The sequence below is a fragment of the Perissodus microlepis genome, chromosome 8, assembly GCF_051167445.1.
Source record: "Perissodus microlepis isolate ML-2025 ecotype Zambia chromosome 8, ASM5116744v1, whole genome shotgun sequence".
Lineage (NCBI taxonomy): Eukaryota > Metazoa > Chordata > Actinopteri > Cichliformes > Cichlidae > Perissodus > Perissodus microlepis.
Window position 1 is genome coordinate 24459692 of NC_140468.1, and position 24850 is coordinate 24484541.

The 24850-nt window shown below is 41.6% G+C and overlaps 2 protein-coding genes across 3 annotated transcripts; one reads left to right on the forward strand and one right to left on the reverse strand.

Moving 5' to 3' along the window:
* Window positions 1–688: 688 nt before the first annotated feature.
* Window positions 689–9918, reverse strand: LOC146382054 (uncharacterized). 2 transcript variants are annotated; one of them, XM_084938327.1, is made up of 3 exons: window positions 9573–9655; window positions 9419–9502; window positions 689–8081 (listed from the first exon to the last, which is right to left on the reverse strand). In XM_084938327.1, the coding sequence occupies exon 3, from the start codon at window positions 7950–7952 to the stop codon at window positions 1794–1796; it is 6159 nt and encodes a 2052-aa protein (XP_084794453.1). In that variant the 5' UTR covers window positions 7953–8081; window positions 9419–9502; window positions 9573–9655; the 3' UTR covers window positions 689–1793. The 2 variants fall into 2 exon arrangements, with proteins under 2 accessions (XP_084794453.1, XP_084794452.1); XM_084938326.1 differs by having other exon boundaries at window positions 9419–9918.
* A 2872-nt stretch (window positions 9919–12790) lies between these two features.
* LOC146382055 (uncharacterized) lies at window positions 12791–23428 on the forward strand. The gene is made up of 5 exons (XM_084936838.1): window positions 12791–12883; window positions 19315–19365; window positions 21991–22098; window positions 22231–22256; window positions 23283–23428. Exons 1-5 carry the CDS (start codon window positions 12823–12825, stop codon window positions 23352–23354), a joined length of 318 nt encoding a protein of 105 aa, XP_084792964.1. The 5' UTR covers window positions 12791–12822; the 3' UTR covers window positions 23355–23428.
* Window positions 23429–24850: the final 1422 nt, after the last annotated feature.

The following is a 24850-nucleotide window of genomic DNA, read 5'->3' on the forward strand; positions in this document are numbered from 1 at the left end:
GTTGAAATTTTGAGAAAATAACTCAAAATTCCAAGTTTGCTCTGCAAATCAGAAAATTCTGTAAACGATGTCATCTGCTTCTGGGTGACAAGGAAATGACTTCAAATCCTTCAAAGATCTTCCCAACTGGCAGAGGCAACTCGAAATTTCAACTTACTAAAACAAAAATTTTAATTATTTTCTCAGAATTTCAACTTATTTATGTGAAATTTCTACTTACTAACTCAAAAAGTTTTTTCCTTTTGTTTATTTTTTCCCCCACTGGCAGAGATGAGCTTCCATAAGTAACAGAAGCTGAACTATGGCTGGGGCTTTACTTCCATGCAATACCACTTTGTGCCAAAAGATGGTGCAACAAGTCAATGTAACCTTCATTTAAGCAGGCGAAAGTACTCACTGTTATTTACAAAGGCAGCCTGCGAAAAAGGCTCAGCCCCTCAAGGAAGATTGAGAGAGATTGGGCTAAAAAGAAACTCAAGTTAAACAGCAGCACACTTCGCTGAGGATAATTAGAAAAGGTAGAAGAAGGGCTGTTCAGTGGTGCTGCTGTGACTCAGGTCGAAGAGCAGTTCGTCCCCCAAACAGGAAGTCAAAAGATGTTTGTATGAATCTGTGTGTTACTGATGAATAAAGCTTATATCATACTCTAACCATTCACTAATCCAATTTAAAGCAAATACCCATAACAGTAGTTGTTTTCTTTTATTGGAATGCATCACAGACACAAGACAGCCCTGCTTGATTCTACAAACTTGCAAAACAAATTCTCCCTCATATCCTCTCCATACAAAACATGAATTCCAATAATACCAGTTGAAGCTTTCAGACAGTATAAATGAAAACATAATCAAAATGTGCAATTTGGACTTTAGCATGCAAAGGTTTCCAAAATTTTGTAGTATGGAGATAGTTAAAATCAATAAGATTTGGTTCAAGTATATCGAATGATAAATGACTGTATACGTCTGGTGAAAAAGGAACTCTCAAGACAACAAACCTTGCAGGTAGTAAAAGAAATGCTACAATATCTACACAGTTGTGGAGACCCAATACAACTGTAATATATAACAAACTGTCAGCATTTACAATAAATAAACATTTTACAGTGAAGCCCACCCTCTCTGTTTATACTTAAATACATTATGTACATGGAACGTCCATGTCCATTTTACTCAAAAATCTTACGCAAACCCTTTCAACCACATTTAAATGAGCACATTCTACATCATTCATCCAATAAGTCGTCATCTTTTGTCAGGTTATGCTCATCTAAAAGCCATTCTCTTTTCACAAAGCCATTAATGGCTTCAGTAGCTTTACAAATCCAACACAACTTCAGTGCCTCCTGAAAATTGAAGGCAAGAAAAACAAAACCACAATCGCAGATCTAAACTGCAAAAACAGTCAACACTGAAGGGAAAAAAAACGCCCTGAAATATGCATTGGCAATGAACTTTACATTCCTGGGAACATTTGTGGTGCATTTTTCCTCATTCTGTCTGTAACAGGCCAAATGTAGCAGTACAACAAAAAGTATTTACAAGAGCAATTATTTCTTTCTGGGATTGCTGTTTTGTACCAGCGTTCAACAACCAAACAGAGAAAGATCCATCACTACAGTGTTGTTGCTTTTTAATAGTCCTTCTGTCAAATGCCGGTATAGTATAAGAAGGCAAAGTTGGTTGGGGAAGAGTTTTAACATGACAAAAGCATTTTTAAAAAAACTCCTGGAATGCAACAAACACCACAATTCAGTGATACAAAACAGCATTCCTTTTAAACCCTCTGGCCCATCAGCTAGGACAGTCGAGTTCCTCAGTGCCTATGAACTCCCCTAACATGTGTTCGTTCTGACCATAGAGAGGTTCCAAATATGGATGTGCATCTTTACAGTACATTTGCTTTGATCTCTCTATATTCCTCTGCTCAAAGTCCTCTGGTTCCAAATGAGGTGCCTGAATTGTAGCTTTTGGAGCCATGGGCGACAGAGGCACTGGGACAAAGCCATGGTAAACAACCAAAGGAGGGCTCAAGACCTCCATAGGGGATGCCTTAGGGACAGCACCTTCTGGTGGCTGGACTGGCAGCTGCACATAGCTTCCTGTTTCAGGATCAAAGAAGGTTTTCGTCTTGACTTGTACAGGCATGTCTACAAAAAAATACTGTCCTGAGTCTGGATCCTGGAGCAGCTTACGTTGGGTCATGGGGAAGGACTGCGTAACGATAGCATGCTCCATGCTAGACTGTCGAGACAGCTGGCTGGTGTGGCTTGATTGGCGGGATAGGGGTGAAGGGTGAGGTACTTCAGTGGCATATGCATCAATACTGTGGCTTCGTCTCAGAGGGTTGTCTCTGTTAGACTTGTTTCTGGCTCGGCCTCTCTGCTGAAGCTCATCCATGATGGATGTCTCAATGCGTTGGGTTCTGGGATCAAGCTTCTCATTGATCGGCATGTCGGCGCTGAGTCTGCACTCGGCTCTATCTCCTAAATGCCGGTCAGTGCTTTGTGTTCGATGCAAAGCCCTGTCTGGCACTTGTTTCTCACTGATGTGAGCTTTGTAGACGGGCACATTACTGATGATCCTGTCGCTACTGCAATGTCTTTGCTCTGTCTTATCTCCAGTGTGTCTGCGGCTGCTGCGGCCTTGTCTTTCCGATGCAATACTGGGTAGGGCTTCTCTCCTCTGGTTGTTACTTTCCAATGATACGTGATCCTGTCTCAGAGTCTCATGCTTGACTTCTGATTTGTTGCAGCTGGGACTTTCATTCTTGTTTAGCAGTTGCTCACACTGGCTGTTGCTGTTTTTACTATGGTGGCTTCTGCTGTGATCGTCCTCAATTTTTCCTCTGTGTTCTTTCTCGCTCCTCCTGCCATTTCTGTTACCAGTGCTGCTTTTGTGCTCAGACTTATCAGCCTTGTGTCTTTCTGCTCTGTGTTTGCTACTGTTGCTGCTGCTTTGAGAAGACCTGTGAGGTGACTTTTGGGCCTCTTCTTTCTTTATCCTTCTATTTGCAAGCTTGATTGCTTTTAGAACTGCCTTTTCCGATTTAGGTAGGACGGGCGGTGGCTTCAGCAGACCTGTTTGGTTTTCATTATCACCGCCACTTTGGCTGAACCCCATTGTCGTATCGTGTTCTGTCAGCCCAGCGTTTAGCACGGTCTCCTCAGATGTGTCAGCTGTGCTGGTGGTTAGACTCTCCACTCCTTCCGATGACGGGCTTAACCCGGAAAATCTGTCTTCCTCCTGTGGCACAGTGAGGAACCCTCCAGCTTGTGACTTCTGTGGGTTTTCATTTTGAAGATCTGAAGGGTAAACCAGCTGGGGTGGTGACTGAATCGATGTCATCTCTGTAGGCGTAAGAATGTCTGCTAGAATTACGGCCCTCCCACTGGTGGTAGCACTGGATTCATTAGCCAGTGTGAGCTCTGGACATTCCTTTGGATGATATAGCTCATCCTCTCCCCTCTCTGAACCACTCAGACTCCCTCTGGGTGACCAGGGTTGTATGGTCTTCCTTAATTTGTTACTAAAAGTGTTGTCTTTGACTTTAAACAGGGAAGGGATCCCCAAGGTCGGTGAGAAAGTATTAACAGGTGACAGAGTTGCTGAATTACTTTCATTGTTAGTTAATCTTTCATCTGTATCTGCATTTTCTCTCTCTTTGCTAGCCTTCCATACTTCCAGCTCTTGTTGAGGAGACTTTACGGGTTGCTTTATAGCATCTGGCTCGCTTTCGTGATCACTTAAAGAATAATATTCCACTTCTGCCCTGTCCGAATCGCCTCTTGTGTTCCGCGAAACATTTCGCACTGCCTCGTTAACCACCTTCACCTCTTCAGTTACATTTTCAAAGTTGTGGAGTGTGCTCTCCACAGAGAAGTACGAGGATTTCGAGGACAAGCTGGTCTGATCGGGCGCGCTCTGAGTTACACTAACACCATTCACCAGCAGCAAGGGCGATATTATGTCTCTGGGGATTTCGCTATGAGCTTCTGAATCCACATTTTTATCCTCAATCGGTTCATGTATTTTCGTAGGTTCTTCATCCATTACTACATTCTTAGTCACCGTCCCATCTGCTGTGATTAAATGATCTGGTTTTAATGGGGCCTTTCGCTTTATCCTGCATGCCTCTTGTGCCTTAGCAGCATTGTTTTCAGCTGATGCACTCCTTGGGCTCATATTTATGTGCAAGTTGTTGCAAGTTGCACTGAACTGTGATGATATCAGACTTTCCTCCAAATTCCACCTCTCGTTACTGGAGCTGATTTCACTCTGACTGGGCACAGCATAATCAGTATTTACCTCTTGTACAGCTAAATCTTTCCCCATTGCGTTAAGGTGTACCTCAAGATTTTCATATCTCCCATCTTTGTTGCAGACATTTTCATCCACAGAGTCTTTCTCGCTAGCGACGCTTCCACGTCTCCTATTACCTCCTTTTTTGATCCTAGGAGGAACAGGAGGGGCGTCGACTTTGCTGCCTACAGTTTCATTCATCAGGGAATCTCCGCTATCCTCAGACACCTGTCTGGCAACTTGTTTTGAATTAGCCTCTGGATTATCGTGACTAGAACGATCGGTAAGTTTGTCATTCAAATGTCTGCCTGTAGATTTTTGGAGTGTGTTCACCTCACTGCTAATTTTGTTCAAGCCAGGTAGTGCTACCCTACCGCCTGATCTGTGTGATTCTCTAAGTCTAGGTTCAGTCTGTGCCAAAATCTGTCTCAGGTGATTGTGGTCTCTCAGATCACTCAACATTTCTTTTAGTTCCTTTTCTTTAAGCGCAGAAGTGCTGTCATTTTCTTTCTCTGTCCTCACTGTGATAGCATCTTTTGTAGAGTTTTTACTTTGCTGTGCCCTTGCTGTATAACTTTCACTGCAAACTTTCTCATCTAACTGTGGATTTGCATCTGCTTCTGTTAATTTATTCTTCCTCCTCTCCCTTTCTGAGATGATCTCTTCGAGTGCCATTTTGGCTTTGTCATAGTTGTCATTTATGAGCGCTTTGTTTACGATTACATTGCTATCTAACTTTGCGAAGTCCTCCTGTTTGTTCTGCTCCTTTTCTCTCTTTGCAAACATTTCTCTCTTGGCTGACGTGTTGCCTCTCATCGACAACATGCCTCTCTTTATATTTCGAAGCTCCCTTGAGATCAGATCATTTTTAGCCTTTGTCTCCTCGTCTATGTTAACCACCTCCAGTTTGCTCCTCGCGTTTTCGAGAATGCGATTACCAAGCCTGGCTCTCTCCAGCTCTTTCAAAGCATTCAAATCATTAATTATGTGCTCACTGTCTTTAATTTCTCTCGCCTCATCATCCAACTCCACTCTTGCATTCACGTTCAGATTGCCCTCTTCATTCTCCTCGACTTGTTCATCATCGGTCACTGCAAATCTCTGATATTTTATATAGTTATTCTGTCTGGCTGAGAATATATATTTTAGTTTGCCTTGTTTCTGGATGGAATCATTTTCTTTTGGTGGCAAATCTAGTTTTGGTTCCTCCAATTCATCATTACGCATTTGCTGTTTATCAAGAGGAAGTTTAATATCAGATTTAGCAATATTTCTCACTGGAACAGGTGGGGGCTCTTTCTTAACATTACTACTGTTGCTAACCTGCTTTCCATTATTCAGTTCATTCCTATTTTGGGATAAAACATTGCTTTCTGCTACCAAACTCTCCTTCTTGCTGCCTAACACCTCCTTTGAAACATTCTCATCAATTTCTTTCTGCCGCAGTTCTTCTCTGTCTGCTGTGTGCTTGTTGATGCTATCTGACTGAGCTTTATTTTTGGCTGCATTAATTGCTTCTCTCGCTGCTCTGATCACATCCACTGTGCTTATTATTTGGCCACTGGCCTCTTTTTCCTTAGACATCTGCTGTGCCCCAAAGTCTTTATCTTTCCTGTCTTTCACTGGACACTTTGTTTTCTCTGGCACATTTGGGGGCCTTTTCCCTACTGATGGCAGACCCTCATTCTCAAGCGTGTGGGGTGAAATTAGGGGTAAGCAATCTTTGATGATGTTTGAAGTGTTTGGTGAAAGCCCCGTGTTCGCTGGCAGTGCTTTAGGGGAAAGCTCTTTGTTTAGTATAAGCGGCGAAACTTTCTGCACCTCGGTTGGTACATCTGTATGTGCAGATGTGCTCTGAGGGACTTGAAGATATTTTATATCACCGTCAACAGGGCTGGCTTTCTTGTACAGATTCAAAGAAGGGTAGTTTTGCTTTTTAGCCATTGAGCTCTTGTTCTTCTTTGGGTATATAAAGGGGGGCGTGGAGTTTTCTTCCCCAAGAGCCTCCCTTTTGCTCTGAAGTAGATTTGACAACAAATAATCGTCTGACAGAGGCCTGTCAGACCTATCCTCTGTAAGATCAACAGTTGGGGATCCGTGGGATTCCAAAATAGGACTGCAGACTGTCAGTCCATCTTTTGTCATGGCAGGTGTGCTTAAACCAGATCCACTGCCTTCAGAACCAGCTCGTGGATTTTTCTGATTGTCGTCTGTGCTGCCTTCGGGCAGCTCCACAGTTTTGAATTTAGGGGGACTGTAGCGGCTCTTCACCCTTTTCCTATTGTCTTTGAGGTTGAAGAGGATGCTGGAGGCAAGTGATTTGTAGCTGTCCCGCTTAACTTGAGGTTCAGGGGTCCCCTTGGCCTCAGAGTGCGGCCTGAGCGGAAGGTCAAATGCAGAGGGCGAGAGGACCGTTTGGAGGATTTCTGATGTTTCTGTCAGCTGCCTGGAGGGAATGAGCGGAGTCATCAGCTGGCAGATGTTGAACGGAGTAGAAGCTACAGAGCTGACCTCCTCAACTGCTTTGACTTCCACAGATATGACTTCCTTTTTGACCAACAAAAGACTTTCATCCACTGTTTTCAAATGGTTTTCTGGAGGAGTCATCCCAGGCTGATTGACCAGAACAGCACTAGTTGCTCTGGACCTGTTGCGCCTCCAGGGGGCAGCAGTTCCATTCCCTCCATCGGATGAGCACCTCTTCTCAGCCACTGAGGGCTTTGGTAGGACCTTTGGTGGTTGTGGGGGAGGCATGGGTTTAGGAGCAGTGGGAGAACAAGGCTGAGCTTCTTCTTTCTGAGATGACAGAGGCTTCTCCGCATGCAAAGTTTCTTTTCTACATGCCTCGGTTAGTTCCTTGTACAGCGGCAACTCGTACATTTTAGGGATATTATCTAGGGGGAGAACGGAGCTCACTGTGTCCCCCTGGACAAAGGGGAACTGGTTAAAATCAGTCCATGTCTGAAAAGGACTAAACTCACTGTGGAGAAAAAAGTTTTTAATGTTAAGTTTTCTTAATTTGACGGTGGCCTTCCCATTTTTAATCCTTTTGGATTTTCCTGTAGGAAGGCCAATGTCTTTGCCAGTTTTGTTGGATGAGCCATCACCAGACTGATGCTTAAGAGGGTTTTTGTAATGATGATCTGTGAGACTGGTGTGATAATCTGAGGAGAATTCTGACAGCTCTCTCTGAATGCTGCGAAGTGCCGTTTTATCCCACGATTCTCCATTAGCATCAGTCGTGCTTCCATTTTTGATTAACATCCCCTTGCAGCTTTCCTCTGTGGCGCTTAAAGCTTTGAGGAAAGATGACATGTGGGATATAGTTTTCTGCTGATGGTGTTTCCATGGCTGGGTGTGATTTTTCTCACTTTTGCTTTGCCCCTGTTTTTTAGATTCCTTAATAGGATTCTTCTTAAGTGGCTCCTCCGCCAGAGGTTTGTGGCAGCTGAAAGGCGAGTATCCACACAAAAAGTCATCATTGTAAACTGCATCATCTCCAACGCAGAGACTTCGGAAGGCTCGATCGGTGAGAGTGCTAACCTCCCGATCGGTCTCGTCCATGAACAAGTCCGTGAAGCCATTGGGGAAGCGGTGGTGGAGCATGCTCCCTGCCCGATGGCTCATGTGTCGCTTTTCCACGCAGCTCATGATGTCAGCGACTGTCTTTGCGTCTTTGCATCACCAGCTGTGCCTCCTGTACAGCTGCTTCTCCTCTGCAGGTTCCAGTTTCTTCCAGCTCAGGATGACATCTGGGAAGCGGTGGGTTACGTAAATTTCCTAAAAAACAAGCCAGTGAAATCAGTGTTAGTTTTCACATAAGCTTTTCTAAAACCGTTTAACTGTCACACAGTTTAAGCAGTTAACTGTTAGCATTTGTGCAAGTCAAGAATCCAAAAATTGTTGTTTGACTGACATGATTACTTTAAATGGTTTTGAACTCGCTGCACTGATGACCTTTATGTACACAACATGTGCTGGCTACAGCCATGCTGTCACTATGCAAGCAGTAGACAAACACTTCATACCATGCAGTTATTTTAAGCATCGCATGATGCCTTAAGCTGTGAGCACCAAGCATGGGATGAAAATAAATGCTTCCCTTTTTTAGGAAAAATATGAAGATTTCTGTTATTTGTGTCCACATATTTGAAATAATGATATTCTTCACATGCAACATTCACTTTAAAAGAAGAAGATTGTTCATTTAAATGTCAAACATTTGTTCAGCTGTTATCTAGATATATTTTTTGCTAAGCTTTAGATGCATGACAATATTGACATGAATCTATAGAAAAGAAGGCAGGAAATGTGAGTAAATCGTCAGTCAGTGTCACAGATCAGCAGCAGCTGCTCTACTGTAGCTTCCTTGAGCTATGTGGGTGAGGTTTTAGAATAGCTCATTAACCTATTTATACGGCCTGACCTGGGAGCATAGCCACAGACATATAACTCAAGTCTTCAACTATTCACACAACCATTGCTCTCCATATAAGAGGTTTGATTGAGACAAATATAACCGTACACACTTCATGAATTATAGATATGTTTAGCGCATTAAAATGGAATAAATGGAAAGCAGGTCTCTCTGCGTGTTTACATTCACAGTCAAGAATGATTTTCAGGAAAGGTGGATACATTTAAAACAGAGGAAAAAAATAAGATAAATTAATATTATGATATTTACTTTTATTTTATTATCTGAACCTAACAGATTAAATATCCAAAACTGTGTCGCTTTACTGTATCCTAGACTAGACTTACAGAAGACTTTGGCTTTCCAGGACTCTTCACTTGCCAACCATCTTAAAGCAGAGATCAGTTAGCACCACGGTACTTTCCCAGCATCTGCCTGTGTATTTATACCCAAGGAACGAGTTATCCAAGTCACCTATACTGTATAAAGGCAAAAACCACTGGAGTGTAATTTTAGTTGTCCTAATTGTTCTCAATGTTAGTATATCTGATGTGAAAGTAAAATAAATAAACACGGTTATTTTAGAGTAAGAAAACTAATGTATGTTCGATTTTTGAGATTAATGTTTAGCAAAAAACTTTAAAAAGTTTAAAGGTTTTAAGGTACATGTCTTTATATAAAAATCACACTGCTCCCTCACCTTGGTGATGGATCTTTCATGCTGAGTTTAAGAGTCCGAGGTTTGCATAAAACCAAGTCCTAAATGTAGAATCCAAGGATCCGCCTGTCAAGAACACGTTTATAGTTAAATGTTGTCAATTGCTGGTGTGGATGAAGAAATAAAGAAAGCTCACCAAAGTGAGTCAAGCCCTGAGATCCATGTTCGAATGCGCTGGTGTGGCCAGGCTTCTGATTGTGAACTCAAATGATACCAAAATAGACCCACAGTCGGTGTGGCCAAACTGAGCAGCAACAGAGGGCCCAGCTAGCTTGCTCACATTGGAATATCCAGTGGGTGTCGAGTGGCAGGGCAAGACAGAGGGGCAGGATGAAATGGACACTGTCATTGGTTATTTTTATAACAAGGCAGTGAGGGCTGATAGGCATGGGCCCACTCTTTAGCTTTGCCAACCCTGAAAACATGACAAGGCCTTCTTGTCAATAGAGATTAGCCATTGTTTGGGTTTATCCTTGGACAATAAAGACGAATGAGGTACACTTTTATGGTTATACCACTCGCTAGCATTTAGCAGCTGACTAATTCTGCTACTGTCTCCCGGGGAAACAAGCTTTCTGATATTGCATCACTAAGTCCCTGAAGTGGAGATTGGCAGCTGGAGGCAGACGTCTGCTGACTGATACGGCGGAGCTGGGCTCATTCTTGTTGTTGAAGCTCTGTTTACAAGACTCTGTGTGACTGAGTAATCTAGTTTTAGGACCAGCAGCTGTTGTTGCTGTGAGATTACGATGAGACGGAGCTGGAATTTTGTTGACTTGTTACCCTTTGTGAGGCAGAGAAAGTCAATAGGTGAGGTCATATGTAGTGGTTAACCTTGTGTAGTCTCAAAATGGAGAAAGTTGAGTGTTTGAGAAACGTTGGACAGCTCAAATTTATTTTATAGGGGAAAATATAGTCACCAAAAATAGGTCAACTGTAGCCTTTGCAGCAGCTATAGCTCAGTTAATTGGAATTTTGACTTTTTTCAGCAGCTGGTAAACATCAAGTAATTTTAGTAAGCTAATTTAGACATGGCTATTTCACTTGTTATCTACTGTCATCTTGGCTAGCTCAAGCATTCAGAGACCTGCAATAGTAAGGAACTGTAAGGAATATGCACTCGCCAGCCTTTTTTTTAGGTATGCATTTATGATAAATGGACAAACAGCTCACACAATGTCTTAAAGCATTAGGCTAAAAAATCTACAGTAAATATGAGCACTTCCACAAATATATACACTCCATACACATTTGTTTAACCTGGCATAGATGCCCACGTGGAAATTAACACGGGAATGTTGGACATCTTGCAACTGATGGAATTTTCCATGAAAGTTTGTTCAAACTTGTCAGAAATCTGATATCAGAGACTGAAAACCAGTTATGCAAAATCCATGTAAGCTAACTACCCGTTTTCTTCCATTTATCCACTGGAGCCTATCACAGCTGTCATAGGACAAGAGGAGGAGAACACCCTCAAGAGGTCACGAGTCTGACAACCATTCACACCTATGTGCTATTTAGAATCACCATTAAACTAACACCACTAAGTGAACTCATACTAATAAGGGAGAACGTGCAAACTCCAGACCACACCCAGATAGTGAATCTGAGCCCAGGACCTTCTTGCTGTAAGGCAACAGTGCTAACCACCACATCTATGTGTTTCCCTTGCATAGAAGTTATTCCTGGTTAATTGTAGTACTTCAAGGGTCTGCCTGTTTTATAGAAGAATATTACTGTAAATTATTAAAAAAGACACTTTTTCATTGTGGTGCTGTTCAAAGTATACAATGTTTATGCATACACATTGATGAGAATTCTATCTCTGGTTATTTAAATATGTCGAAGTGGGATGTATATGAACATCAGAGGCATTGACTGATGTGCATAAAGAGAATGGAAAAAAACCCAACAACCAATAAACAAGATCAGTGCCTCACAGTCCAGATCCAGGCTTTGTTTTTACCATTATGACTGACACCCACATGTGTTTTGGTTGGCTGTAAAATCATTGGGAGCTAGCAACCAGCCTGGATCATGCTTCTTCATGCCTGCTGAGAATTGGGACAGGCAGGGAAAGGGGGTAACCGGCCTCAAGTTCTGGCAGGCTAATAAACCCAGGTATGGGAATTCTAGGACAGCTGAGACAGATCATGTACAGTGGAGGTGCAGTGAAGGTAAAAATAGGTAAAAAGCATCAAGAAAGACCTGATACATGACTTGTTGTATTACCAGCTACATTCGTATCTTGATTATAAACTCAAACTGAGTAACTGCTATGTCTGACATCCCTTAAAATAGGGAATATATTGTGTAACAATTAAGATAAGATAAGATAAGATAAGATAAGATAACCTTTATTAGTCCCACATGTGGGAAATTTGTTTTGTCACAGTAATAAGATAATTATTGCTAAGATAATTATTATAAATAATTAATAATAAGATAATTATTTATAAGACTCTACTGATTTCTCAAGAAAATTTGCATAGTGAAAATAAAAGAGTCAAGTAGGTCACTGCACAAAGGAAATTCTGCAAACTACAGAGAGCTGCTATGTTATTATAATAGACATTAAAGGTGTTTTGTTAAACATTTCTTTTTCATCTGCAGCTGAGGTTAGAAATGTGCTTTGATCTGTTGGAAGAAATGACTCAACAGACTATCATTATTACCCAGAGGGGGACTTACACCACTACTGTAGTAATATAAACCCCCAATGCTGATAAGGCAAGTAACTTTCAAGCAAAAGGATTTTAAAAATGCACTTGAATCATCATCATAGAAGACGTGAAGCTGTTAGACATGGCTAAACCATGGCTCTACCAAAATATTCATGACAACTTCATGACTTCATGGTACGCTGCAAGTCAATGCTGGTCTGGTGCCAGTTTGGTCTGAGCGGACACCTTGACCTGTAATATCTTGGTGACAGAAATAAATCCAATGGAACATCATGCTTCCCGTGCCAACATCTCTCGACGCAAACAACCAACAATACCTGCCAACGCGTATCAAACGGATCAGTGCCACACAGTTAATGATGTTCATTATTAAACAGACTGGGGTGTGAATATCAAATTGACTGCACAAACAAGAAACACAGACTGTTGACCACATCTGAGGAATTTATGAAACTTTTGTAGCAAACTTGCATGATAAAGCAACAGAAATACAGCACACTGCAACTAATAACACCCATAAGTTGTATTTGTCAATTTAACATGCACAGGGAAATGTGACATACAAAAGAAGGAAGATAGATGTAATCTTTTAGTCAGCAAAGCTTTGAAGCCCACAAGTTCAGGAAATGCTTTGTTGTTGTATGAAAGGCTGAAAGGCAATTCAAGAAGTCAGTGAGTGTGTTGCAGACAGCAAGAACGATGAGAGTGTTTAAGACACGTGGATGTTTGCTGGCAGCAATCAGGATTATCTTTTTAACTGGTGAGTACAATGAATGCTTGTATGCACTTGTACATGTATACTCTCTGAACAGGTTCAGCTGCTTATTAATGCAAGTATTTAATCAGACAGCGTAGTTTGATTAAGATAACGTGCTGAAGTGTCAGAGTATTTTGATCAGAGATCAAAGGAGAATGGACAGACTGCTTATAGGAAGGCAACAGTAAGTCTCTGAATGCAAACCTTGAAGCAGATGAGCTACAGCACACCACACCAAGTGTCACTCCTGTCAGCTAAGAACAGGAAACTGAGGCTACAGCTCGTATTGGGCTCGCCAAAACTGGACAACGGAAGATTGGAGAAACATTTCCCAGTCTGATGACTCTTTCTGCTGCCACATCACCACGGTAGGGTCAGAATTTGATGTACATAAAGCATTATGAAACAACATGAATCAGGGATTCAGCACCACGAATAGTGTAGGTATAGGTAGTGATATGTAATGGTGTGGGGGATATTTTCTTGGCTCTTTAGTATCAGCAGGCCAAGAATTGTTTACAGTGGCTTGCAAAAGTATTCGGCCCCCTTGAACTTTTCCACATTTTGTCACATTACAGCCACAAACATGAATCAATTTTATTGGAATTCCACGTGAAAGACCAACACAAAGTGGTGCACATGTGAGAAGTGGAACAAAAATCATACATGATTCCAAACATTTTTTACAAATAAATAACTGCAAAGTGAGGTGTGCGTAATTATTCAGCCCCCTTTGGTCCGAGTGCAGTCAGTTGCCCATAGACATTGCCTGATGAGTGCTAATGACTAAATAGAGTGCACCTGTGTGCAATCTAATGTCAGTACAAATACAGCTGCTCTGTGACAGCCTCAGAGGTTGTCTAAGAGAATATTGGGAGCAACAACACCATGAAGTCCAAAGAACACACCAGACAGGTCAGGGATAAAGTTATTGAGAAATTTAAAGCAAGCTTAGGCTACAAAAAGATTTCCCAAGCCTTGAACATCCCACGGAGCACTGATCAAGGGATCATTCAGAATTGGAAGGAGTATGGCACAACTGTAAACCTACCAAGACAAGGCCATCCACCTAAACTCACAGGCTGAACAAGGAGAGCGCTGATCAGAAATGCAGCCAAGAGGCCCATGGTAACTCTGGACGAGCTGCAGAGATCTACAGCTCAGGTGGGGGAATCTGTCCATAGGACAACTATTAGTCATGCACTGCACAAAGTTGGCCTTTATGGAAGAGTGGCAAGAAGAAAGCCATTGTTAACAGAAAACCAGAAGAAGTCCCGTTTGCAGTTTGCCACAAGCCATGTGGGGGACACAGCAAACATGTGGAAGAAGGTGCTCTGGTCAGATGAGACCAAAATGGAACTTTTTGGCCAAAATGCAAAAAGCTATGTGTGGCGGAAAACTAACACTGCACATCACTCTGAACACACCATCCCCACTGTCAAATATGGTGGTGGCAGCATCATGCTCTGGGGGTGCTTCTCTTCAGCAGGGACAGGGAAGCTGGTCAGAGTTAATGGGAAGATGGATGGAGCCAAATACAGGGCAATCTTGGAAGAAAACCTTTTGGAGTCTGCAAAAGACTTGCGACTGGGGCGGAGGTTCACCTTCCAGCAGGACAACGACCCTAAACATAAAGCCTGTGGCAAGATCTGAAAACTGCTGTTCACAAACGCTGTCCATCTAATCTGACTGAGCTGGAGCTGTTTTGCAAAGAAGAATGGGCAAAGATCTCAGTTTCTAGATGTGCAAAGCTGGTAGAGACATAACCTAAAAGACTGGCAGCTGTAAGTGCAGCAAAAGCTGGTTCTACAAAGTATTGACTGTGGCTGTAATATGACAAAATGTGGAAAAGTTCAAGGGGGCCGAATACTTTTGCAAGCCACTGCAAACAATTCTTGGCCTGCTGATACTAAAGAGCCCAAAGTGTGCCAAGAAAATATCCCCCACACCATTACATATCACTACCTATACCTACACTATTCGTGGTGCTGAATCCCTGATTCATGTTGTTTCATAATGCTTTATGCCAGCCACTGTATACGCTATAGCCTACCTGAGTATCATTGTCTATCTCTCCATGACCACAGCTTGCCCATCTTTTGACGGCTGCTTCCAGCAGGATACGCTCAGATCATCTCAGACTGGTTTCTTAAACATGATAGTGAGTTCACTGTATTCCGATAGCATTTACCAGATCTCAATTCAATAGAGCACCTTAGAGATGTGGTGCAACGGGAGAGCCGTATCATGGATGACCAACTGACAAAGCTTCAGAAACTGAGTTACGCTGTAGTGTCAGTATGGACCAAATCTGTGACAAATGTTTCTAGCATCTTGTTGAAATGAAGAAAAAGGTGTCGGGTGTCCCAACCCAATACTAGCAAGCTACACCTTAAAGAAAGTGTTTAGTGAGTGTATTTTTCTCAGACAAAAGGTAGATTAAAATGAAACTTTACTAACTACTTGCTGTTAAATTACAAGTCTCAGAATTCTTGAACTAGCAAAGCTAAAAGAAGATAGCTAGTGAAATAGCCACAGCTTCTTTTGCTAATTAAACTTACTTGACATTTACCAGTTAACTGAGTTACTCTACATGAATAAATGAAGCTATAGCATAGACTATATAAAAGATGGGTTGTGAATTCTTGATTTTGCACTTCGTCCTTTACCATCTTAGTATTTGTTGGAGTCAAAATTGACTTTATTTGGATAGAAAGTTGGAGTGCTGAGGTATCAGCTAAAGTTTACAAGCTTGTTTAACTGGGTGCATCCATAGATGAGACAGAGCGCTGTTCACTTAGCTGGCTGGTGTGAAAGGGTTTCTCGTCACCATGGAAATGATTCTGCGATCTTCTACCATTGTTGTCTTCCATGGACGTCCAGCTCTTTTTGTGTTGCTGAGTTTACCAGTGCTTTCTTTCTTGCTCAGGATGTACCAAATTGCAGATTTTGCCACTCCTAATATTGTAGCAATTTCCCAAATGGGTTTTTTTCTGTTTTCCCGACTTGAGGGTGGCTTGTTTCACCTGCATGGAGAGCTCCTTTGACTGCATGTTGTCTATTCTAAATGCAAGCAACATACCTCAAATTAACTCAAAAACCTTTTACCTACTTAATTGATAATGACATAATGAAGGAATTGCCCACTTCTGCCCATGAAATAGCCCTTTGAGTCTCAGTTTGAGTTTCAGTAAACAGCTAAAAAAACAAAACTTGTCAGTGTCCAAATATATTTGGATCTAACTGTAGCTGTTAACATAAAACAGACACAATGGAAAAAAACTATTCTTAGAATGCTCATGCTAATGACTCATCAGATTGATCTGTTTAAAAAGGAAGAAAATTGAAATATTACAGTCTGAATATCTCTTACACACTCTTGCCGTTTGCTCCATCTACTCCTTTATGATATATTCATGCAATGGGTTTTTTATGTTAATTTGTAATGTACATGGTATTAATATTTTCAGCCATTTGACCTGAGTCAAACCCTTAGTGAACAGCCAGACTGTGCCTCCTGTAACTACTGGATATGGCACATTATATAAGAGGTCATACAGTCTGTTCACTTGAAATTTTATCTTACTCAGTCTTGCAGCACTCAGGATGTGTTAAGCAGCAATTGCCATAGACCGATAAATAACACATAGATCTTTTCCTGACGAGTCACAGGTTTGACCCCAGCAACAGCCAGTCGTACAATCATCCAACTACTGCTTGTGTCCTTCAGCAAGGCATTTAACCCACACTTGCTGGTTTCTGCTGAAGATCTATTTCCTTTGCTTCTCATTTATCATCTGGCTTATGGTAACAGCAGACCGAGTCTAAGAGCTGCCCCTTGAATGTGACTCATGGTTCCAATCTGTAAGAGAGCCAATTGCTGAGCATGTGTGCTCTGTTTCAGCAGCACTCTGCTGCAGTTATATACTTAACCTCGCACAGCACCATTCCACTTATTTTGGCCTCTGAAGGAGCAGCTGGAGACTGAGTGCCTGGCTCAGGGGTGTCATAAATTTCAGTGTTTTCTTCCTGTGCTCTGCCCATGTCTGGTCTTGCATGTCTGGTCTTGCATGTCTTCAGCTTTAATGCACCAAACAGGGATGATGTATGTCACTCCTTTTGTTGGCCTGAAACTTTATGAAGGAATTGGGTAACTGAAACTTGTAGGCACACAACCAGCTACCGAAAAAATATAGATAAGCCTAAGTGTTGTAATTTTGGCTGCTGCCATGTAGTTTCTTTGGAGCCCAAGCTTGTATACTTATGCCTGCTACTTAGTGCAAAGCAACAGACTTATCTTTGACTGGTTACAGTGCTAGCATGTAGTAATCACCTATGCTTTGACATTTCATGAACTTTCATGAACCCTAAAAACAAAAGTACAAAAAGAATTACTCAGTAATTTAGTTGTTTTTTTCTGTTGTTTTTCAGTGGAAATAAGAGCTTTGGTTCAGCTTAAGCTGAAAAAAAAAAAAGGTTTCTCAATCATGAAAGTGGTAAATGTTGTTTTAATATAGGTAACAAGATCAAATCTAGCAAACTAAGGCCTAGGTCATGCCAGGACAAAGGGCATTCATAACTGGGAAATTCCAGACTGTTACTAATGTGAAACATATTTGGTGATAGACAAACATCAGTCAGCTATGCAAAAACTGTCTGATGCACATACGGGCCATTATCATGTTCATGTTGTAGTCCTACTACATTTAAAGGACTATTATAAATCTGGTATTTAAAGTTTATCCTTTTGTTCTAAAGTAAAATGCTAAATGGCCTGTATTTGTATAGCGCTTTACTTAGTCCCTAAGGACCCCAAAGTGCTTCACACTACATTCAGTCATTCACCCATTCACACACTGGTGATGGCAAGCTACATTGTAGCCACAGCTGCCCTGAGACAGAGGAAGTAAACATAAATGGTATAAACTCTCTGTATTTTTTGCTTATTAACTTTTATAAATACTTTTGGCAAGAGCTGGCCTAAGGTTAATTTTTGCCAGACATTAAGGAACTTCCACTCAGTGAAGCAGTGGGCAGCTATTGGGCACCTGGTGAGTAGTGTATGGGGCCACCACTCTACCTACTGAGCTATCCCTGCCACTATCAATTTGAGTAATATGAATTCGATCAGATTAGAATGTACTATTTGTGCTGCCTGTCATGGATGTGTAGGACAGCTATGATAGCTATTCTACCAATGGGTGGACAGTGCAGAGGCACTAATCATCAGACAGGACCTTGGTTGTGGCGTTCCATGTATGCTCTGCCTGCTAGCATCTTTCATCCTGTTGTTATGTGCTGGGTTGTGTCAGGGACATCTTTGCACAGCCACACCTAAGTGTTTGGCAGAGTATACAGGAACATCTATGCCAAGTATGGCCTGGAAGTCCCGAGGTCATAATGGGATATGATGGTTGAGAATGTCCAATCTAAGATCCTGTGGGACTTTCAGATACAGACAGACAAACTGGTGATTGCAAACCAACCAGACAGAAGTGACGGACAAGCAGGGCAAGACGGTCATAGTTATACCAAGTGATAGCAAAACATCAAGAAGAAGAAAGCTTGAGAAATACTAAGGGCTGAGAGAGGAGCTTGAGAAGATGTGATGGGGGAAGGCAACAGTGGTTCCTGTTGTAGTCAAAGCACTCAGGGCAGTGAGCCCCAAACTGGGGGAGTGGACCATCCGATACTGTGCAGGACCATCGAGCTACCAGACTTCTTAGATAAGCTTAAAGGATAACAAGACTGAGTTGGGTATTTTGTTTTATGTATACATGGTCGCACAAACTTTAGTTCAAATTGGCCCATTACTTCACTATAGTTTATTGTGAAATATCAGTGCTGGATGAGATCGAGTACATATAGATATTAGTTAATAGCTCTCTCCTCAACACAGTGCAGCAACGTGTTGCTGACATAGTCTACTGTATGTCAAAGTGACATAGAAGCAACCTTTTCCCAGTGATTAAATCTACATAATGGTTACCACTCCCTCCACAGTAAATATAAGTAAACGATACCTCACATTAGTATCAGTGACTGCATTTCTGTTAAAAGTACATCTGTTATATAACACTCAGCTTATGTTATCTGAAGTAGGAGGGAAGGAGTCAGGTTAACCTCTCTAACCACTGCAGGTTTGCTAGACAATAGCTGATATCTTCAACGGTTAAAACCCAAGTCAAAGTTCTAGACTGGCCTTCAATGCATTTACTATTCTCCAGCATTATTTTTAAAGCACTGCATTTACATGAACACACCTCATCCTTTATGAATGTTGTGCAATTGCTTGTTTTGTAAACTGCACACAACGTTGAGACGCCTTATCTGATAGAAGCGACCTCACTGTGGCGTTACTGCCTTCCTGTTTGTCTGGAACGGCCTGCTTTTGTGACCTGAAAATAATCTCACTGAAAAAAAATGTTTTTCAGAGTTTTTGCTGACAAGTGTGAGAGGAGACGGCGCAGATTCAGAAACATTAGGTGGGTAACAATAACAACATGCATAACGATTTTAAGGTGGATTATAGTTGAAGCTCAAGTTAAAGACAGTTAGCAAAATGCCTGCAGGTTTCTCTGACTGTTGTTAAATTATGTGTCAATTCTTTTTATATTTCACAGTCAATCATTTAAGCGTCAGTCTGTCCAGTAATTATTTACCCAGTCTACCCATTCAGATTGTTTTGATTTTACAGTACCAGTCAAATATCTGGACACATCTGCACTTTGTGGCTTTTCTTTATTTCTACTATTTGGGGATTGCAGAAAATTATTGTTTTTTAAATATCTCAATCATAAAATAGCCGTATATAGCAAACACAAGAATGCAAAAAAATAAATAAATTCCAGCATCCACCGTTTGATATTTTCATGCACTCCTAATTCAGCTGCATTCACACAAGTGACAAAGTTACAGAGCATGGACTGCTTTGCAGCGGTGAAGCAAAACAAAAAAAACAAAAAGAAAAAACACAACTGAGGCCAGCTCATCTTTGATTGACACGAAAGGATGTTTCACAAAGCCCCTTCTTGACTTTTAGTCCATTTCTTATTTTTTACCGCCGGTGTGAATACAGTATTCTCTCGTAAGAGAATTCACATGGATTTCACCTGAAATGCTTTCCCAAATGTCAATTGAAGGACACTTTCTTCACTCTTAAACTCTGGTCTACCCCAACCCAACCTATCCCATATGGGCTTAGATCAGCTCGTTATGGAGACCAGGTTATATGCTCTGCTGCCTTCATTGAGCCTAAATGTGTGTTTTTGCTGATTCTTCTGTCATCGTTGCTGTTGTGAGCATGAGCAGGATGTGATGACATGATACTTATGTCTGTTCGTCAAGTGTGTAATCAGACTCATCTGCCTAAGATCAATCTTCAGTATTTATCTCTTTGCATCAGTTCAGTTGTTAAGGCCTTGTTGTTAAACAGTTGTTAAGTCGCAGTGATATGTCATCTGAAGCTGATATTTAAGATGGAAACATTGATGTGCATTCAAGTCTGATGCAATATTAACTGGAGAGTAACTGAACTTCTTCTCTGGCTGCACTTACATAAACTTTCAAAGTTCTGAAAGTTTTGTTTGATTACTCTAGTTCATATATTACATGGGTGCATACACCAATCAGGCATAACATTATGACCACTGATGCCTAATATTGTGTTGGTCCTCCTTTTTCTGCCAAAACAGCCCCAACCCATTGAGGCATAGATTCAGAAGGTGTGCCGTGGTATCTCCACTAACATGCAACAGATCCTTCAAGTCCTGCAAGTTGCAATGTGGGGCCTCCATGGATCAGACTTGTTTGTCTACCCAGAGAAGCTCAAGATGATATCTGGGGAGGCCAAGTCAACACCTCAAACCATTCCTGAACCATTTTTGCTTTGTGGCAGGGCGCATTATCCTGCTGTAAGAGGCCACAGCCAACAGGGAATACCATTTCCATGAAAATGTGTACATGGTCTGTAACAATGTTTAGGTAGGTTTTATGTGCCAAAGTAACATCCACACAGATGGCAGGACCCAAAGTTTCTGAGCAGAACATTGCCCAAATCTTCCCATGGTGCACATCGGTGCCAGGTGTTCCCCAGGCAGGGAATGTAGACAAATCTGCACCGGCATCCGGCCACCCACATAATGTAAAAGAAAACATGATTCATGAGACCAGGCCACCGTCTTCCATTGCCCCATGGTCCAGTTTTGATGCTCACATGCCCATTGTTAGCGCTTTTTAGACTAGTCTGTGACTATGCAGCCCCAAAAACAATAAACTGCAATGCTTGTAGCTCCCTAATAGTTGATTGTGAACTATTACTGATGTATGTTGAACTTCTCATGCACATTCACCTGAATCTTTGCCAGATTTCAAATGTTAAACAATTGAATCTTCCCATCATTTTGGTTCTGAATCAGTGATCATCTGTACCAGTAACTGGCAGTAAAGTTGAAGTTGCCTGTGAGGGATTTCTCACTCTGACCAGCAGTAGCCCATTTCCCTGAATGCTTCCTAGATATGTTCGGGATTCAAATTGCAAACACCGATGATGCAATTTAATTTGCAGGAGGAGCGTGACCCTCAGATCTTTACTCCTACAAGAAGTAAACAAGTTGTGAAATCAAACATCTACTCTCTTTCTTCTCCTCTTTCTCACACACACACACACGCACACGCTCTTCAGAATATCAGGAGGGGCAAACATGAGCTGGCATTCCCCAAACTGTGTTCTGTTCCTTCGCAGGTGTTTAGTCATGAGCGTAACTGCTTTCTGGAGTGACCCAGGTCTCGTGGGTTTGTTTATTTCCAAACACAGTTCAAAGGAATCATTCCCCGTTCAGAGTAATTCAGCATTAGCTTTCAATTTGAGCTCTAATTTTGTAGACAGCTGAATGAGAGCTGTCTATAAAATGAGAGCCATTTAGTGACTATCAGTAAAAAGCAGTACTAGCGGTCTTCATGTGAGGGATTTTGGTTTTACTTCTCTAAATTATAGCTAAACTTTCTAACTGGGATACCTTTACTCCATCTAAACTACATGCAGGTTTCCCATCGTTCATCACTACCTTGTTTGTTAATGGCTGCTTGGCTTCCTCTGGTTGTTCTTTCAGATATTAAGTACGTTTTGATCGGAGGTGGGATCGGCCTGTTGTTAGTTGCTGTATTCATTATAACAAAGATCTGCATCATTAGGAAGCAAGTGAGTCAAAACAATGAAGGTGAGATGGACTGTGAGGTTATATTACAGCCACTTACTACTTGCAAAAATAATCTTTCAATGCGAAAGTATGCCGCATTAAATGCATCACGCATCTTTAAAATGTGCAACTTTCCCCCCTGCTTCCTTACAGATGTCAACATGAGAAGATTTTCAGAGGTAGGGTGGTTAACCTCATAAATTTGTTGTGTACAATAAGACTAAACACAATGTATGTCTGTGTAGGTTCTCAGTCATCCAGGTCATGGTCATCTAAGGAGCTTGGAAAGAAAAGCGTCTGTACTTGAAGACGTTTCACCTCTCATTTGAGCTATTTAAACCTTACAACGCTTCTTCATGGCACCCCAGTGCACTTCAGACCCAGCCACAACCTCAGACAAAATCTGGTACATCCCAGGGACAAAATGACTTATACAGCACAGTACAACATATAGTGTAATGCTTGTGTCCGAGCTGCAGCCATAGCCGTGCCATTCCAGGGCTTGGTTTTTTTTAGCATGGGGGGGGGGGGGTCAAGCCAGGACCCTTACTGTATACCGGGCATAAATCAAACTTGCGATTCCCACTCCAAAGGAATGTAGTCTTACCAGCACACTATCTAGCTGCTAGAACTAAACAACGTAAAGTATGCTATGCTGTGCGGTGCAGCAAGGAGTGCTCAGACGTCTACACTGGAGAAACCCACCAGCCACTTCATAAATGCATGGCACAACATAGAAGAGCCACCTTGAGAGGACAAGACTCAGCTGTCTCAGCTGCATCTAAAGGTCAAAGGTCAATCTTTCAAGGATGCCAATGTTCAGAGAGGACAGATGGTTTGAAAGAGGAGTGAAAGATGCCATGTCCACTGATCTTTGAACAGAGGGGATGGCTGTAGGTCTGCCATTCATGTGACTCCCACTCCCACTAGGTCTTAAATAGCTGGGACTCTGCACCATTTGGTCTCAGAACTAAAGAAGCTTCTCGGATGAGAGGTGAAACGTCTTCAAGGAAACAAGTCCACTCACTTTCTTTTCAAGCTCCTCAGATAAACACAGTGTAGCTCATCTGTCTTCTGTTCTGTTTTATAAATGACAGTGAGGAAGACATGAGGATGGAGTCTAAATAGTTTTTTTTTTTTTTAAAGAGAAATGTTTGCATCAACTGGTGCACATGGCCTTAAATTTTATCTGCTCTCAACCACAGCCTCAGTTGCACTCTTTGAGACATCTCAGCCAATCAGAACGTTCTGATGCAGCGGTGTCCAGAGGCGTGTGATGACAGAAGTCCGGCACAGTGACGATGCTGTGAACCCTGCAAAAAGCGAAACATCAACCTGGCGGCCTTTTTTTGTTTTTCAGTGTTGGAATTGTTGCAGAATTTCAACACTGAGTTTTACCTTTTTTACTTTCTCTGTAACATTTGTTATAATGATGTTCATAAAAAAATATCTAAAGAGGACTGGCTTTGTGCTTTTGTTGTGTTTTATTTGTCTGTGGAACGTTGGTGTGCTTTAAAGGTCTTATAAATAGGTTCAGATCATTTATAGGCTCCACTGACACACAAGCTGCACAAAAATTATGTAACACCACGCACCGGGAAAGACGCAGCTGGCAGTTTTTCCACAAGGGGGCGATGTTTGCCAACAAACACAGTGGAGCCTTTCAGTAATGCACTCGAGTGGCTGGGTAATAACAAATAATAAAAAGTAATGAAATTATAATGATGAAATGCTGTTTCTGAGCTTTCACTTGAGTTCTGCCATTCTAGTTGCTTAAATTTAATCACACCACATCACCCAGGTTTGCCCAGTTCAGGGTTGCAAAGGAGGGAAGAGACTATCCCAGCTGACACGGGGATAGGTGTGCTACAGCGTGGACAGGACTCTAGCCTGTCGCAGGGTTAACTTAGAAAGACAATTACATCTAAAGCCAATTTGTAGGTACCAGTTACCCTAACATCCATGTCTCTGGACTATAGTCACAGTGAACTCTCACAGGCACAGGAATATAAATAAAATAATAACATATGATACATTTGTTTTTGAATATCTGACCTGTATCATTATTATAACATATCAATATTAAAATTTTAAACACTTTAGATTATGTATAAGGTGAAACGTCTTCTACCGTTGCACCCACTGTAAGCAGAGTTAGTGCTCAGGTTGTAGATCCATTACTTTGGCATTTTTCCATGTCCATACTATAAGATCTATATCACCCAAATCAGAAGTCTGAGTCTTTTGCCAAGTTTGTGGGATTGCCTTTTCCAGCTCAGAGACACATGAAGAACTCATTAAAAACCCCGTCTAATATCCTGGAAACCTTACACACAGACACGGAGTAATAACATGCAGATGTTGTCAATCCTGAAGTCACAATGTTTACTACACAGCCACTGAACTACTTCTGCACTTTCACCCAGATGAAAACTAGGAACATCTGGAACATTATAAGAATATTGAGCTTTCACATATTTTTTCAATACTCTGCAGAAACATATCATTTATAGACCTGCACCGTATGTTTATACTCTGTTTGCTAACAGGCAATGAACTGGATCAAAGGGCTGGTGAGTGAAAGGGTTTGTTTGTAGGAATGGACCCACTTTTATCCGTTTATCCATTTTAGGGTCTTTGAGACGTTTGCTTGTTTTATTTCTAAACTGCCCTGGCCAGTGTGCCCGAGCTCTTTCAGTTCTTATACAGAAACTGTTGGGGGAATAAAGTTGAAAGTGTTGAAAGTTACACCTTTTCCATTAAGATTAGAAGG